A 20,052-nucleotide genomic window follows, 5' to 3' on the forward strand; every position below is an offset into this window, starting at 1 on the left:
AATTCATCCTGACCACACAAATACAATTTATTGCCGTTCGGCTGTGAAATAAATAGACCACCCATTTACCAATTATTCACCGCCACAAACAGTAGATACATCTCTCAGACAGAGTCGTACAAAGGAAATGTGTTTACGGTTGCCTTGTACGTAGTTTCAATATTTGAGTGTGAAAATTAGAACAGCAACTTTTGATATAAACCTTATCTTGAACTGGCTTAACGTAAATGTAGCTTGATAAAAAATTCAAATATAAATTTAAAAAATGAAAGTTAAACGCGAGCGTTAAGAAGTAACCTAAGTAAGGCTAATCCAGGCAGCGTCTTATCGGCCCCTCTGTAATCGGTCACGAGCGAGGCTTACGCCTAATTCCATAGTGTTCGACGAACATAAGACCTGTAGACCTAGGGCCACTGCTACGGATTCCGTATCAATTTTAAGGCGTTTTGGTATGATTTCAATTGTTATTTTATTTTGTCCATTTCGAATTTCTTTTTCTTTAGATTTTTATCTATGGTCAAATTTGCGGAACACAATCTTCTCAAAAATGAATTTTGTACTGAAAAATATCAATTGTAAAATAAAAAAAATGTTTTCGATTATTAAATTATATTAAAAAATCAATTCTTATTCCAGCTATACTTTGTTGTTGTCAACATATTAAATCATAGAAAATGGTATTCAGTATGTTATAAAATAAAACATATCGCCCAAGCCCCGGTGATGGCGAAGGACCAATTGTTGGACCAAAACAAATAGCTCTAAATATATCAAAGTTGCTTCCTATTGCATGCGAGTTCGTACGATCTTTTAATCGTTATAATATAAATAATCCGAAACTTAAAACAATCTCTCGTGTGTAATGAACACGTTTTCTGAGAACAAACACTTTTAATCTACACATGTTACAAGGCTGAAAATCGACCACACACGCGGACAAGCATTAACCATACTTAATCTATATCCACACAAACTTTGTTTACAAGCAATGTTTAGGTATTTAACGTTTGAAACAAGACAATGCTCGCGGTTATAGACGGCTTTTTGTATTCATTGTTTATTTCTTCTCGATCATACATAGTTGTAGTATTCTTTCAGCTTAAACACGAAATTCCACGATAGGATATTGTCATAGTATACTTGCATTATTGGTTGAAGATAATGTCGCATTCAAGTCTCGAAAATTCCACTCTGCTTCGCAATATAAATTCATATACCTTATAATATAACAATTTCTTGGTTGCCTTTTAACTAAAGCATGCGTATTAAATTTTCCTCGGTAAGTAGACAAAGATAAATCAGTCCATTGTCTTATCTAACCTCTGTTTATCAATTAACGAATGTAGTATGAAATAGCAGAAAAAACATTGAAACATCCAAATTCATAGCACACATGATTTCCTTCAATTTTCAATAATGATCAGGGTCGAGTTCTGGGCGAAGCTAAATTAGTATAGACATAAAAATTTAACGAATACAAGTTATCTTCATACGAAATATCTCGTCGATCAGACTTGGTCCGTTGTTGCGAGAATGATCAGCAAGTTTATAGTAATAGTCTCTGTACCCGTCACGAGAACCTTTGGATTATTTCCACTTAACGATTTTTTAGTTTCAAAAGATAAGAATCGCACGGAACGACGGACGCCGCTGGCACAATATTTTCATTGAACTTACATTACAAGTTACAACACGTATCAACGGTGAGCTGACAAGCAATCAGACTCGAGAATAGTTACGAGCTATTAGTGCATTCATTTATCGTGTGTCACGGCGAGTGCCGCCCAATCAAAGTGACTCGCTTCACTCATTACCGCTTATTGACGCATACTCTTAAAAATAGGGTCACTTTAACATCGACAAATTTACGGAAAATCCCGATTCGTGTGCCGCATCTTATAAAAGGTCTATCGCTTCTGCAGATCGAAGTTACCGTTGATCAATTTAAATGATTAGTCTACTGAAACCGCGAACGAGACGCCGACGTTGATGTTGAACGAAGTGGCGTTGCCATCTCACCAGCTGTGACCGCAATCGATGATGGCCGTCATTCGAGCACACTCAATAAAACGCCCTGCATGTTTAACACCCGATAATCGTGAATAACGATGTCGGTCGTCTAATTGAAATTAAACGGGTCACTGGATAAATCGAATCTTTTAAATCTCATATAATGAAACTTTGTATTTCTATATTTATTCTTTTCTGTTCGTTTGGTAAAGGAAAACATAGTGACGAGTGCTGGCGAAATTCAATAACAAGCAGATCTTAACTCTACATTTAGAAGAAGACATAATATATTTCTCAGAGTACTCGCAAATATTAACAACTTTTAATAACTTGATATTTCCAAAAAACATCAGAAGGAATCCATAGTAACCTCGTGCTTTAAAACTTACTACGTACGTACAAGTAAAAGTATGCTGTGAATTCACGACAAAAATATTTTCATATAAATCAGATTCATAACAAAGATAAGTTTGACCTGAATATTTATTTCGGTCGTTGATTATTGTTTATTTCAAGTTATTTGTGCATTCAGATATGGTGTGTCATGACGATAGCCGGCCAATCAAAGTGACTCGCTTCACTTATTAATGCTTATTGGCGCGCATTCAACTTGACGTTTCTACAGGGTTACCAGATCGACTCGGAGACACGGAAAATTATTAATTAATATATTGAGAAATTTACAAGAATTAATTGTTATTTTACGTACACCTATTAGAGCTAAATGCTTATGAGATAAAATATAATTATACAAAAGACCATTTTTGATCGGATTGCTACAAGATTTATTATTTTTAATTTTATATACCCTTTTTAAATATGAACAGGTTATCTAAATGAATATAAATAATGATAATAAATAAGTAAGCATATTATCAAAAACAGTGTCCCGGAACCCGCGTTTCTATCTGGCCACCCGAGATATCAATGATGCGTTAAGGAGCGCCTTTCGTAATTGATATCATCCCGTACTCATTTCACAACACGCGACCGAATCGGGCGATATTCAGCTTCAGTGCCTCGTTATTAAGTGCTAAAACGTTAAGCTGCACTAAATCAGCTTGTCTTTAGTCGGCACTGCAGATATTTAATGGCTTTAAATAAAACAAACTCAAAGATTACACTGTTTGCTGCTAAATCTTAAGTTTGTTAGGGTACAACGAAGGGATATTGCAATGTTTTCGGTTGATCGATAGTATTACCCGAATGCGGCTAATAAGTTCGCCGAGCTGTAATCGTAAACGCACGCATTGCATGCATTGTTTCAAAGCCCATTCAGCCAACGAAACCGGTTGCTAAGTATTCTGCAGGCGGTAACAATAGCTTTTATTCTCACACGACCTAATAAAGTCCTCTTTCAATTGCACTGGGTCAAATTAATATGGAGAGCTTGCAGAATAGGCATTAATAGTTTTTCAATGTGAAATCAGCGTTTGAAAACCCTGGAGCCATCTGGCTTTTCATGAGTTCACATCAAGTGTTTGTGCAAAATATTGAAAACTAATAGAAATATTTGAATATTGCCCCAGAGTATTTGAAAATTAATTTTTTTTTTCTATTACAAAATGAAAAGTCAGATATTGAAATGTAGGATGTCATGAAAAAACAGGGACTTTTATTGGGGCGTTCTGTAAAAATAAAGGAGTAAGTCAGAGGAGAGGCTTCGGAAATCGCGCGATGGTCCGAGAAATGGAGTCCTCGTTTACATTCAATGTATACTTTGTAAATACTTATTGTTTTGCTTCAATACATACACACGGCTTGTAGGGAATATTTTTAAATGCATATAGCTTAGCAACTTATTAAAAGAGTTATTTACACGTGATTAAAATTATATTTTAATTGCACAGGTTTTTGGAACCGCTATTATTCCTATAGTTTGATCAAACAAATCTTTTTTCCCGCTAACAATTTGATTTGACATCGACCATTTCATTATTCCGAAATGGTTGTAACTTATCTGGGACGATAATAATAAATCCTTATTTGATAAAAACGTTCTAAAACCTCGTGTAGGTTTAGAGAAACATCTGCTCGAATAGTCCATCATTTTTAACCAAGTCCGCTCTCTAAAGGTAGACTCTTAAAAGAGTTTGTCTAGTAAAGATTGATCGTAACATTACTCGTTCTATATAGAATAAGACCTTCGTGGAACGATTGAAATTTTAAATATAAGAGAGATTCTAGTAAAAGATGTATCGAAACAATTTAACATTGGTACGAAATTATCGCACGTATATGATAACATTCACTTTTGCTAAATCTCTTGCGACTGAAAGCGCATTTTAATGGCGGCCCCTAAGATACAAAACGGATGTTACACATAATGAATGCTAACAAGTAATATTAATATAACAGAGGAAACTTCTTTTGCTCAACGAGTCCGCGCTACTTTGTTCGCCTGGACTTTAGATTAGCAACAAAACACTGTTTTACTAACTTTTATATTAATTCGCTCGCATTTAAGAGGACAGTCGTCAAGGGTTACGCAAAGAAATGCATTCCATGTCCATCCTTACAGTTCGAGCTTCATACTAAACTTCAACAAACTATTTTCAATGGATTAGCCATCAACGAACAACAGACGAACATATAGAGTTACATTCGCAGTAATAACTAAATTATATCAAACATAGCAACACCACGATGTATAGTCATAGATACATCTCTGATCTTGGTCTTTGGTACTCACCGTCCGTTCTGCGGTCCGACGTTGCCATCGTTGAAGGACGAGCTGGCTGTAAGGTCTCGGTCCGGGATTAGCCCACTCTCTATGCCGAGCGGCGCGATACATTGAGCTGGAAGCAAGAGGCGACTTCATTATATAAACATTCCAACACTTATTTCTCAGTCGAATTCCTTAGTTTCGGTAAAAATATATCAACTGAATAAATAGAGCGATTTGTTTTATACAAGTCTATAGTTGATTGTATTTTATTATACATAATACTTGTATACACGAGATTAACAATTACCCGGTATATTGACCCAGGAAACAAACCGCTTCATTAAAATACATACAGCGGTTTCTTCGTGATGCGAGGACTGACAGGCAGTCACAATATAAAATATTACACAACATTTACAAACGCTTAGTATAACAGTATATTTTTGAGACATTCAATAAGCTAAGCTATTAAATTCGCTTGCGACATATATAAATACAAAATATTTAAAAACAAAAAACATTTTTCTATTTTATCTGCAATGGAAAAACAATAACCATTATTATTCGCAGATAGTAGAACACAGCAACATTCTATCATCAGAATTAATTATTTAAAGTACCCGACTCCACGAATGAAACATCGAATTAGGTCGAAGGCAAAATATTTTAAAAACAAGAAAAATTTTACAAAGCTTACATTACTAACTGTAATATACTTATGTTATTCAATGGATACACATTTAAGAATCGAACACACGCGATTAAAAGCCCAAATAATTTTCTTTAAGGCTACGTCCACTGCAGTATGACTGAGTGACTGTGGCAGAGCTGTAGTCTGTCAGCAGCTTCACAAATGATAGTTTAACGGTAATCTCGGGGGTTTTAACGGCGACAAGACAGTCGGAAGTGCGACAGTGCACCGACATCACACAAGATGAGAGTCGTAATGTATCGATACGATCACGCAACGCGATCATCCGTCCGATCGCGTCACGGCGTTTCCACTTCCGTTCCAATGATTATGTCAATCAAGTGGCAAGTGGGATTTATTCATCGCACGCGTAGACGAATATTCGTGAATCGATCGCGATCGTGATCGGCGACCGTCAAAAAGAAATGATTGAAATGCAAACTGCGCCGGCGCCGGTTATATTTTTAACATCACGATAAGATCCTTTTGAGATCTGCGACGGCTGGAAGGCAGGCATTTATAAATACGCTATGTTAGGCAGTTACATACACCACGAGGCAGTCGGTCAACTAAACATTGACTCTCGAAGAAAACAAACATCAAATAATTAGTATTTTATTGTTGAAAGAAAAAATAGGAAACTTTAATATATATATGAGTAAATCGAAGACTTAATGAGGCTTAAACCTAGATTAAAACTATACAACTTTTAATGTTAGAAAAGCTGTTAAGCTAACACAATGTATTCAGATTTATTTAGGAGTAAAAAGGTTCTAATTGATAACACATAACAAAGGAGGCAATACCTCTTTGACTTTGTCATACATGGGTAAAATTAGCTCATTCTCATCTCAGACGGTACACCAAACCGAGCGACGTATTTATCCAATCAAATCTTCGCCACTAATTAAATTATGTTGCGGAGAACTCATCTCGCAACTCACTACATTCATATCCCGACGAGACACTCACACAAAAACATAATTAACATATATATTTATAAAATTGATCTATTATTAAATCAAAACTGCCAGCTATAAAATTAAGACAAAGTTTATATTTTAATTTACAAACAAATGAAAGAGAATTAAGCCCAGCTGTAGACATGATATGATATATAAGGCAATTTATATATATGAATATAAATATACGAGGTTGAATATAAAAGGTTGTTGGTACAAAAAGATACATAATCGCTTAACCACTGATGTAACATTCGCAAAGCGCACATCGCATAAACATTTGCATAGCAAATAGTACATTCCAACCGCTGAGCGAAAAACACAAACGTAAAGGTAATTTTATTTACCATGCTTCTATGTTTCATTTCGAAGAAATGTAAATATAATAAAAAAAACGAAACATCACAAAAAAATCTTCATACTTTTTTACTATTCAATATTTTACTTCTATCAAAAGCAAAATAAACCAATAAATTTCATATTTGCCAGTGAATCGAAATATTCTGAAAGGTATATTTCACAGAGTTGGTACTCGTCCGTACGATGCGAACTATGGACACAAATCTATACGGGAGATGTTCGTAACGATGTTCGCCGACAACGCAAAACACGTTACATTAATATGAAATATTTTCAAAATGAGTTCTGTTACCTGTACACTCGCTAGCTCCGTATAAATGTTCAAAGGCTTTGCCGGCATCGCAGTGTTTAATGTGAGCAAATAAGTACTTATTTCCGCATGTCTAACAGTTTCATTTAAGTTACCTCTACGTGACGCTGCGAAGCGATGCACAAAACGCTATGCAGATTGATTCACTGCTATATTTTATTAATAAAAATAATTCAAGCAATTCGTATAATATATGATAATGACTATCGATGAAACAGCGCACGCTATACGCAGTAACTGAGGTTCCGTAGAAACACGTACATTCCATGCAACAATATGACTGGTTTACGTATTGTTTAAAGAAAAATAATTAAGCATTGCTTTTAGCCGAAATGCCTCTTATCACATTCTAACCGAGCATAATGTACTAACAAAAACAGGGCTAAGTAGTCGAAATGAAATAAACGTAAGTCATAAGTCGTCAGGCGAAGTTCTCATCGAGCATGTATATTATAATTTCCGAGGGGTCAACCATTAGTCAATCTATCAAGTGATATCGCGTGCGGCGGTGCGGGAGTAAATAAACATACATATTTGTATACACGGCTCCGTCTGCTAAGCCCTCGTGCAAACAATGTGATGAAATGCAGCTTACGTGTTGTTCTAAACTTTAAGGTTCCCGTTGAGCGAAAACGCCCGTCAGAACCAGCTCGGAACGAGTTATTAAAGTGAATTCTGTCCAAATTTAATTCTCAGACAAGCAACACAAACAACGGCTTATATCGTTTTGACGGGAAGTATCTGTAACTCATTCACATTTCATTACTAACGAGTCGCCGAGAGATGTCAATTTAATCAGAATTCTGCTTAAGGTGGCGCCACGTTCGCTTCAGGCCGAATAAATGCTTTGTAATAAAAAAGTCGCGATTGCATACACTCGAAATCGTTTCAATAGGTAAAGCAATCTAGGCGTGGTAACCGTCGTAGTCAAGTACTATACTTTTTCATAAAAGAAAATATAAAAAGTTTAACAAACATATTATAAAATACAATATAATATTTAATATATTTTCATAAACGATATTGAAATAATAAACTCGACACGAATGTCACATATCATAACTGACCACACTAGTTGCGGCGAGAGTTCTTTAATTGAAAATGTACAGACAGACCACTCTAAGATATTACTATACATATTCATGGAGTGCATAGCGCAGTGGCCCTTAATTGGTCAGTGGCGTCGCTGATAAGTCGAGTCGTCAACGGAATGTATGATTAGCCGAGACAGGGGCGCGAGCGTGCCAATTTTTCATAGAACTTTCAGCTTTATAAATACTTTTGTGGTGCTAATAAATTAACAATAATTCTGAACTAATCCTGTTTTGACGAGGATTTAGACGTCTCATTGAATATTTAACTGAGAGGCCGACATAAACCCGTTATGTCAAAATTAATTCAATCAGCATGAATATTAAAGTTTAATTCGCAGACATTATACATTTTTTATCGAGGCAATTTATTGCTAAATCGTAAATTCGCTTCGCGCTCTTAACTTAGCCCTATTGCATTCTATCAATAAATTGTAGGGAAATTATGTTAGATACACGAATGGCAGACTATTTTAACATTAAAATATCATTCTAAAATTATCTAAATGTTATCCACATTTTGTATTTCTACGTTTAAACTTTGAATATGAATAAATTAAATGTATATTTATTATAAATAAGTACATAAAAATATTATTGAAACATTCAGTCGTTGCTATTGGTATTGATTTATATAATTAAAGCATTTGTTAATGTATTGTGTATGGGTATTGACCGGCTTGAAAATATATGATAATGACAAAACCATTAGCTTTCCTAGGCACCTAATATATAACGGATAGTTTCTATGAAATTAAATTTGTTGAAACAACTCCCAAGGGAAAGACTAAATATTTGCTCCAGAAATATTTACTATTAATAACGAATTCCTTTTTTAAAAAATCGATTGTTTACTTTTCATTTATACAAACACACAAATCATATTTACCGGACAAAATTAAACACAATTTTACAATAAGAGAGAAATTGTAAAATTTTAAAAAATTGATAAAACTTGATTGAAAACCAATTGACGTTACAAAAGAAAGCAAGAACATTGTTAAATAAATAAACACGAGTGATTCCTATTGCTGAACAAATACGTACACAAATACACAAACACAACGAACAATATTACAGTGGACAAGTGAACATGGGAATTGCTCCACAATCACAACACACGGCTAAATTATAGACTCGTCGACTTTTACTTTCTGATTACGAATACGTTCGATAACATTTATTCAGTGGTAATATATTTTTTAACCCAGTATTTCAGACATTTCTACTGTCATTTTATATTAATTTCTAAGCTACCAGTCCCGACTTCACACGGGTAAAATAAGGGTCAATATAATACGTTCTATTATAATATTTTTTTTGCTATTGGTAGGCGGTAATTTTTTTTCTGACACATTTTACAATCATTGTTATATTTCAGCCAATTTACACAAAACCTAATGAACCACTACGTCCATTATCACGTAATCGAAAATCGTATAAAATCCGCTCGGTAGTTGTCGAGTTTATCGCTTACAAACGCGGCATATAGATATATATATGTACGTATTTTAATGACTAACTGTTATAAACATACAAGAAGTGTTCGGATTGATTGAAACTGTTCTTTAAGCATCGTCGTATTCAATCAACTAAACCGAATCGTTTCAGTAGGTGATTTAACAATTCAGATATATGTAGATCATTTTAATTTCAGATTGATAAATATGTAATAGTTCTTGTCCGACGGTTAAACGACGAACACGACAAACATTAATTTGCATTCGCACGCCTTCGCCCTATCTGCACCCGGCCTTAGACACCAGTACAAGTAAACTTTTCGTAATTGATATTCATTGTGTAACAATGCTTAGTAATATAAGGGACCGAAGACAGATATGTATTAATCAGTCGGCTCGAATGTTGTGTAAACCCGTCCTCGTCCACACGTGGATGAAACGAACAATAGCTTCGGAATATCCTGATAAGTATGGAAATTGCATTCCGATGACGCTTACGCTTACTTTTGTCACTCTCGGGGAACTATTTAAATGTTACACAGTTCATATTGCAAATATTCAATAAATAATATCATCCGAGCTGAAAATAGAATCGTTTCATCAAAATGTAAGCAAATATGTAGCAGTGTTGGACGGCTTTTGCAGTCTGTGGAAGTAATTAAAGCGTAGAAGGCTCAATATTGTTAAAGTCAAACGCACTAGCGAAGATCATCCCACAGCCGCTGGCTGGCAGTAACTATCGGGGTAATTTGGGTATCGAATGTCGCTCACGTCCGCAGGAATCGCCTACTACGACCCACCCCTCGACGACTCCCTAAGTGGTGCTAAGAGAGCGACTACCTACTAGGTGATCAAGGGGTTTGCGGTACGATAAATAATAACCATTGAACGACTTTTTCTCTCGTAGAAAAGAGAAAATTGTTTTTTTTTTCTTTTTTACTTTTTCTTCGTGAAAGACGCCTCCAACCAGCGAGGTTATGAGGTTAGTTTTTCATGAGCATTTATTTTACGAGTAAACATTTGTATATCCATAGTAACGAGAATCAACTCAGGAAATAAATTCATAATAACCTGTTATTTATTTGCATACCTTCGTAAGATTTAGTTTCATAAAATGGCAAAATTATAGAAAAGTATGCAACTTTAAATTTTTTTTTCGAGTTATTACTGGAACGAACGTATTTTCGAAGGAAAGTTTAAAATGTCTTATATTGAACTTGGTACTGACAATTTAAAGGTGTAACTGAAAACTTGAAAACAGCGGTAAAAGTTTGTCTCCAAGCGAATAGAATCTCATTGTGCCTAGTACAAAAGGCAGTTTTAGGTCAAATGCAAATAGAATTCGCTTTTTGCGTGTCTCGACGTTCGAGTACCTACCGAGTACCGGCTACCTCTCGTTGCCGAGGACCGAGCGCTTGGGAACAAATTGCAAACGTCATAAAGCCAGTTTTGAATATTAATAAACGCGAATAAATGATCCCGCTTTAAGCAATACCATTTACTTCGACCACTCGTTCTCAAAGTTAGTCCGTAATAAAACGAATATTCGGAGCGAACGCGGAGCGTTAAAATTACGGACTCGATAACAGAATCGAACGTATGCGCTCGATGTAATTATAAAAAGCTAACTCGCATGTATAAATAAGCTAATAACAAATTTATAGAGCGAGGAAAGTTTGAGAAGCGGCGGGCTCGTGCGTGCCTATGCTCTTGCGTGACATGTAGTCGTCTAATGAATAATAAACAGCGCAGTGGCGACTCGCTACTCATTCATATACATCCACAATAGGCAATAATATTTTTAACATAAAACGATTGAATGTCGACTTAAACCGCCTACAATATTGGCACTCGTTCGTATAAATTTCAGAGCATCCGTCGCTCCACGAAACGTATTCGTTACTTGGTCACGTACATAAACAAACAAACATTACGAAAAGCAAAGCTTTGTGTGCGTATAAAAAGAGGTTTACGACTGAAAAATACTTCGCGTGATGTCGTCGAAACTATTATTTTAATTACTTTCATTGTAAGTCGGTGAGGGCTGTCACCGTTGGACTTCTTTTATATTTAACGGATCACTAATTTTCAGTCGGGCGTTTCGTATCGATCAAAGGCAGCGGTCCCTCAGGTACTCCGGTAATGACTTTCGAAACTATTCAATACATAGATATAATTGTAAACACGGTTGTAATAATTACACGTTCGAGAGATCGATATGGGAGCCGCGCCGTGCGGGTAATGGACGCCTGTAAATCATGCTTTGGGCGATTTCGATCGGCCGCGTTTTAGGACCGAAAAACGTTTTTTTGTACTTTTTCTCGAAATCGATACCGAGCGAATAATAAAGCGGGACGACGGCTTCCACGAAACTTTACCGTGCATCTGGAATCCGCAAAATTTAACAGCATGCGTCGACTCGTTTATTCCGCGCGCTGTCGTTTGGAGCCCGAGAGGCGGTCGCGCCTTCCGTTCGCCGAGCATTCTTCAAAATCGTCATCCATGACGCGAGCCGCCATTGTCGCCGCGGAGCTACTACGTGAACTGTATTAGAAGTTGCGAAATCAGCACTCACGAGGTAAAAATATCAAAGTAACTTGTTTTAAACTTGGAAACACAGTTGCGCAAAATGAATTGAAACAAAACAATTTCCTAACCGAAATGTGACAAGTTCGAAATAAAAATTGTGAACTTTTAAAAGGAAGTCGTACAAGTAGAGTACCTGACTCTCATTGAAACATCGCAAGACAAAGTGCGAATACTTAGTAAATTTATAATTCTTCGTATAACTTGATCGGAGTGAGGCGAGGCGTCCGGAGCGAGGAAGTTTCTCATTAAATATTAAAGGCGTCCATACACTGGTTGGGCAGTTTGTCCACTAGAAACCGAACCTATCGCGCTACCAGTACCGATTTATATCCTATCATATTTGATATTGCGTGTTAGCGTGAACGAATCATAATTATATTGGGCCAATAAAGTAAGAGCATAACGAAATAGTCACACATAGCGCTCGTCGCTTCGTTTTTAGAGGACAACCAACCTAATGTACAGAGTTGTTTTTATTTAAAAAAAAACTGAATGGGTATTGGATACATTCAAGGTATGTATGAACGACACTCTAGCAGAATAAAATAAATAAATAAGTATGCGTATGCGGCTTTTGTTTATTTTTATCTACATTCAATTATTTCTCATAATTAGAAGAGTATTGCATCTGGATGTTTATATTTGTATACGGTATGGAATAAGAATGCGTGTAACTATTCAAACATATAAATTTACGAAATTTAACTAAGCGGTAACCGAATTTGGTACTTAGAATCATTTACTTAAACATCAAAATAAGGTAACAAGTTGGTGCTGATATTGAAAGTGTAGGTCCATTTATAAAGGCCACGTATTCTTCACATGAGAACACGCAAAATTATATTTAAAGATTGTAGGTTCAAACGCGGTCGTGTACCATTACGCTCCAAACTTCAGGAACGAACTTCAAGACGGGAGGCCTGGTCCAGGAGTGAGACACTAAAGACATCAGTCTGTATTCTGTGATTATATATTTTTATTGATTTATTTTCATCTATCATCAGTCTGATGATTACGGTATCAATTCCATACCATTCCATATCAATACCATTCTCCTTTAACTGTACGAGTACCTATTTATCCCTTGTTTGTTTTTCATCATTTCATAGTATTTCATTTGTTTTATTTCACACCAGAATACGAGATGAATGTAAGACACAAACAGACAAGATTAAACCAAATAACTCTAGATAACCGAGTTAACTCGATTAGGATATCTCAACTAGCATGCTCATAAACGTTAAAAGATTCTTTTACAAAAAAATACTTGTTTCGAATTGCTCAAGAGAAAATATCTCGTTCAAAAGAGACGCGTTTAAAATACCTCACATACTCGTAAGATAACATTCGTATAATATAAGAGTGTCTGTGACAAGATCATAACTACATCTCGAGACGAAAGGAAGATATTTCATTATAAATAATATTCTATTTCAATTGAATTCGTACGTACAGCAAACAAACTCCGAATTATTGCAACTGCCAGCCAACATTGCGAAGTTAACGACATATCCAGGTACACTGTTATTGTTCCACTTGTTGAAATCATTCATTTATTTCATTCAGCAACAACAAGAACCTGTAAATTTCCCATTGCTGGTCTAAGGACTCCTCTCCCTTTGAGGCGAAGGTTTGGAGTATATTCTACCACGCTCCAATGTGAGTCAGTGGATTCACATGTGGCAGTAATTCGATGAAATTGGGCACATGCAGGTTTCCTCACGTTGTTTTTCTTCACCGCAGAGCTCGAGATGAATTAGAAACACATGAAAATTCAGTGGTGCGTGGTGTTATTTTAGTCAAAGCACTAAAAATGTCTTTATAATAGCTGAATTAATAAGTCAAGAAGTATTTTTATTGTATTGCTCTGAACTGTACAAAACGAAACCACACAAACAACCTACAGTTTAAATAACGTCGTAACCTTTTCAGAAGGAATCGTACACTTTTTAGACTTTTTAAGGCTTTCCGTTGTTAACTGTTAACATTTGCAGACACGTCGATTGACGTAAATGTTAACAATGTTTTAATCGAACAGCCCGAAGTCAGAAGAAATTCGTAAGATCAAAAGTCAAAAAAGTCCAAAATCTTTACTGAAAATAGAAGTGTTTACACTTTCTTATTGATAGTCAAAAATCTACCACCGGTTCGGAATTTAACACCTCAGACCCGAGAAGAACCGGCGAAATCAACAGAAAGTCAGCGGGATCAACTGGTTACTAGTGGACAGCGAATATCGCAAAACAAATTTTCAAAATTGCAAGACTTTCAAAGAACCTTATTCGAGTATGAAATATACTTGTTTATCCATACTAGTATTAAAAAGAGGCAAAGTTTGTGTTTGTTTGTTAAGGTTAAAGCATCAAAAATCACTTGAAGCAATCTTAAAAAAAACTCGAATGCTGTAGGGGTGAAGGGTATACTTGTAACGCATAAATTTCACCGTGTGAAGCATGGCCGTCTCGCTAGTATGTAGATAAAGTATTATTATTCATTATTTAAAGTGGCGAGTGAGTGTATCATATATTTCAGCCAGTACTAAAAGGAATTTTAACGAAAAAATGTATTACATCTTCAATGCCTCTTGTTATCTAATCATTCAAATGTATATTTATTTATCTGCTTAAGTATAACAGTTTAATGGGGACGACATAAGTAGACATTTAAACAAATTTTTAGGTATACATCAGTTATAGCAGCAGAGTGAACGGCACATTATTACAGAAGCAATATTTAAAAAAAATTAAGAATTATATTATCGAGTAAAGTTAGCGATCCGTCTATAATATTGCTAAAATAATGCATGCTCGTATGTTAAATTTGTAATATCCTTAAAATTACACATAGCAAATGTAAACTTCAAGTTTCATTTGTAGGACACGAAGATTTCTCGAAGACATTTCGATGATCTACAAATCTTACGAACAAAATATTCGCGTATCTGTTATAGTTTTGGCAGAGTTCGCTTCGAAAGTGTACGAACTGACGATTTTTATCTCTGACTGACTAGACGTGAACTATGTTTTAAAAATATGCAAACCATAATACATTTGTAATGTGTGTTTATAGCTTGTAATGCTGAGATCAATTCTGAAACTATAATCTGTAACGATATGAAAGTTCATATCAATTAGATGATTAATCTTGAACTTAATCCCGATAGAATATAAAAACTTATGTTCACGTATAAAAGATTTCGCTAACATCGCATCGGACGTTTTGCAGATGCAGAATACATATAGTGTCGCATCCGCGGTTGTACACGTCAAGCGATTACCTGCCGAGTTGAATATCTCTCGTTTATAGAAGGAACATTAAACTCCAGTATATCAATAGATTACAAATAAGTAATTTTAATAGATTACAATTAATAATTCTCTAAAATCTTCATAAAAGTCTTTTTAGTAGAAAATATATTTAAAAAAAAAATTGGAACATTACATCGAACTGACTTTTCCCCGCGGCTCCACGGGTGTCAATTTTTTTTCCCCGTAAAACTCGTAATTTATATTCCTATGTCCTTATCCAGGTCCCAGGGCACCTCTACGTCATACTTCATTACGATCGGTTCAGTGGTTTAGCCGTGATGAGGTAACAGATAGGCAGATAGAGTTACTTTCGCATTTATAACGTAGGTCTGATATAATTGTTTAATAGGTTATCACTCACATTATATTTTTATAATCACAGATTGATAAGAATATTCTTGCAAATGAATCCGACTCGTGCCGCGAGTATGTCGCATTAATTGCTCTTGAGATAAAATTATTCGTAGGCGCTTGAAGACTCAATTGTAATGAATGATCGATGGCGATTCATCGTCATTCAATCAGGCAGGCATTATTTTTGCCTCTAAATATGCCAATGAGACTGTGATATTGAACTTATAGTTTCTATGATAAGGAATATGATAATCCGTACTTTTATAAATATAATGCCCTAACTACTAAAGACTTACTAGATATACATATCTATAATATAATGAAAGAATGATGATGTTTTCATTTATTAATCATTAAATTTGGAACATTAATACCACTGATTTGTAAGCGAAAACTTCAATTAAGATCACCTCGTTCCATTCATTAGGTCATCGCGTCTCGATATTTTTTTCTTGGCGCATAATTAAAACCGATTCATTTTTGTAAAGGCTTAGAATACAAGGCCACGATATCGCAAACGGTAGTACTTTAAGTCAGGAATTTTATACAGGTTCTGGCTCAATTTGCATTGAAAGTAGCAACAGCGTCAACAGCCTAGGCTTTCAACTCGGTTTCTATATTTGTTATTGCGCCTTTGTAAGGCATTCGTTAATTATTTGCAACATTCTGATGAGATTCTAAAACTACTTGAAGTAATTGGAAAAATTGATTCATGTTATTTTATCGGTGAATAAAAGAGTTGTTATAACGTTTCCTATCGTTAATTTGACAATCATCTTTTCAAATATGGAATTCGTATTGTATATTTTACTAGCAACCCGACTCGGCTTCGCCCTTATGAAATACAATGACATCACATTAGAAACTTCTAAAATGATCAGTGTTAATTTATTACATTATCTACGTACTATATACGACAACCTTCCTCTCGAGCCATTCTATGTATTAAAAGAAACAACATCAAAACCGTAGCACAATTTTAAAGATGAGAGCGTAATGATGATAGTGATGATTTATTAGACCTATAAATGAAATTCAATCTTTCTGTTATTATTTTACCAGGACTAAGCCACAGTGGTAACCTGGGACTTGTGTACAAACGTCTAAATCATTGGTAGATTGATCATGTTTGTATCAACAGTTGAGAAGTATTTTACCTGCAAATTTCCAATTTCCCAATATAATATTAAAAAACATCCACGTAATTCGACACGTCAGCAGCGGCCCTCAAAGTCCGGACAACTCCAGAAGAATAAAAAGACTCGCAATTAAATTCAAATGAGGTCATGAGAACTGAAATCTAATGAAACGAGATAAAAAGTGACCTAACTGGCATTCTTTATAAAGTTCGGTCGAGTCCTAACTAAAGAAGTTTGAAAGTAAGTCGGAACTCAAACAAAGTTAGCTTTCATCCCTTATGAGATATCAAACTATTATGTATGTATAATATTCGTATTGTTTTTGATTATTTCATTTAAAATCATACCGAAACGTCAGATGCGTCGTTCGTTAAGTCGGATTATCTCGAACTACCAACAACTTTTTAGTTGGCAGAAAGCGTTTATTTCATCTTCCGTATTTGAAGGAATTCTCGAGGCAAGAATTTTCGAAAACTTCATAAAATGAAGTATTTATAGCAGAGAAATTTTACATGAATATTTCCCGAAAGCCATGTATGTTTTGTTTTAAAAACATATCAAATGTTAGTGGAAAAATATTTTTAATATACTATAAAAAACAAGGCGGCTTCGCATGGGTGCTATAGTCATATTAATTATACTACATATTATCTTTATATTTACCACGTTCACCGGTTTCTTTTGTCATTAGACTATACAGACTACTCTAATCCTGCATTTCAAAGTACATACTATAAAGATATATATATATATATGAAATGCATAATGTATTTTAGGTACTTTATCGAATAAAGATTAATGCCGTATTGCTTAAAATCGCTGCGAAAATAAGCCATTATTTCTCATAAAAAGTAAAGAATAAAAAATGGTTATTGTGGGTTATCCCTAAGAGACAGACATAATACCACCGCGGACTTTTTTGTAGAAATTTTTAAGTAGTACATTACAGTAGTATATTATTTTGATCTGTTTGTAAAAAAAAAACGCAAAAAAATTGTTTATTTACGACATCACATCACACAAAATTATTAATGTTTATCTTCTATATTATGTAGACATATAAACTTTTCTCTTAAATCATTTCTCTGTATTATAAAACACATGAAAATCCATTGCGTAGTTTTAAAAATCTAAGCATACAAAGGGACAGAGACAGCGAGAAGGGACTTTGTTTTATACTATGTAGTGACTATCTTTGTTCGTTAAAAAAAATTTACAAGCAGTCGAATCAAATCATATACTGTAATCAAGTAGGCTTATACAAGCACTTTTGAATCGTCATTTAACAACTAAATTAAGTGAAGCTACAACCGTTTCGAATGTAGTCTCTACCGAGAAGAACCGGCATGAAAGTCAGTGGTTACTCTTTTTCAACATTTAAAAAACAAAATCTTAAAACTAAAAACAATTTCATACGACTCATATAATAAACAAACACTGCAAAAGATGACACTGCTAAATTGTTTCTGTGTGTAACTATCAACTTGTTGGCAAACTATGATTTATGAGTTTTTTATAACATTTTATTCTATTGTGGCATATTGGGGCACGATATCATTATGTTCCAGTCGATTACTTGAATTAGTTATGAACACCGGCAAGGACAACCGTTGTAATTATTTGGTTTAATTCCATTTTAATAAATAACTATCGTTATCGAATTATATTCCTATATAATACATATGTGCGTTTCTACTAAACCCGATGTTTTTTATTCTCAAAACTAACTGAAGGTTATCGTATATCTTAATTGATTTATTCGTTGTTTTTATAAGTTATTATTTTGACTTCTGAAATTGAATTTTGAAAGTTTTTAGTCACCCACATAATCTGTAAAACCGGATTTCGACCGTGCCGTTAGTTCAGTTATATCGCAAACATAAACCTGTTATTTGTGTATATACAAATATTTGAACAAACGAGTATACAGGGATGCACAGACATGACCTACGATCCTCTTATATTTAGAGATAACAGTAACGAAATCCGCACAAAGCGACAGTGTTAAAGAGCATCGTATGTTTGCTGTGTCATTAGAAAGGGCCATTGTTTCGCGTCGTGATCTCGGAGCATAAAAGTGAAGAGATGGCCTGAGTACGTTACGCACTGTTAAGGTAAGCTCAAACCTTACACGAAGCTAGAAACGTGACTCGCGATCTGAATGCCTCGCCGCAGAACATTCATTTATGATTTTAATACTGAATGCAGTAATGAAAAACTAATGTAAGGTGTAAACAGATGATTCATTAAAGTTTAAAATAATCTTATACTAGCGACCCGCCCCGGCTTCGCACGTTTGCAATGCTGATACTAAATATACTGCTCAATGTTTGCAGTTTTTCAGTCATTCTCTACTATATTATTCCTCTTGAATCAATCTATCTATTAAAAAAGCTCATCAAAATCCGTTGTGTAATTTTAAAGATCTAAGCTTACATAGGGACAGACAGCGGTAAGCGACTTTGTTTTATACTATGTAATGATTATATGCTGATAAAACAAGACAGATATTGGCAACAGACTTTATAAAAAAGACCTATTATTTTTATTTTTTTTTATAATGTATAATTGTTATAAATATAGAAATTAATTGTCTCAATATCTGAAGGTACCAAATGGATTTTCTTCTTGATGACAAATTATCTTATTTCACGGTAACTAACTAAATTCACCGAAATTATATTTTAACACATAAAATTAAAATCGAAGCTAATTTATTTACATTGTCATTTTTCAAAAAAAAATTCCGTCGAGGCTTATATGGAACCATTGATGATAGATGAGAATATTCTCTAAGGAATGTAATGCAATCCGATCCATCATAAAAATATCGATATATATATGGTGTCGTTGGAGCCGTTCTCAGGTGGGTAGAAACAGCGTGCCTAGTTTGTGACGAGCTTAAAGTGAAGAGACCATCTCTTAAGACTAACCCCTGAAGGGATCTAGACGTCCAATGAATTGTTTTCAGGGCCCGACGAGTCTTTTGTCTTACCGCGCCTTCTCAACGAATGTTTCCTGTTGTTTCTTTTTGATACGCGATGTGTATGTACGTTGAATACTTGAGGAATTCCTTTCTTAAATATCTCCTAGGGCATGTTAGACAAATA

The 20,052-nt window shown here is 34.8% G+C and overlaps 1 protein-coding gene across 5 annotated transcripts in view; it reads right to left on the bottom strand.

The window, feature by feature from the left end:
• LOC124543002 (discoidin domain-containing receptor 2-like) overlaps nt 1–20,052 on the bottom strand; it is a 66,489-nt gene that overhangs the window by 19,475 nt on the left and 26,962 nt on the right. For 4 of the 5 annotated variants that reach the window (XM_047120988.1, XM_047120985.1, XM_047120987.1 and 1 more), the window contains exon 3: nt 4,703–4,808. The exons of the other annotated variant lie outside the window; for it this stretch is intronic. In XM_047120988.1, the coding sequence (XP_046976944.1) occupies nt 4,703–4,808 (106 nt within the window). The remainder of the gene's footprint in view (nt 1–4,702; nt 4,809–20,052) is intronic. 5 annotated transcript variants of the gene reach the window in all.

Source organism: Vanessa cardui, chromosome Z, assembly GCF_905220365.1.
Source record: "Vanessa cardui chromosome Z, ilVanCard2.1, whole genome shotgun sequence".
Lineage (NCBI taxonomy): Eukaryota > Metazoa > Arthropoda > Insecta > Lepidoptera > Nymphalidae > Vanessa > Vanessa cardui.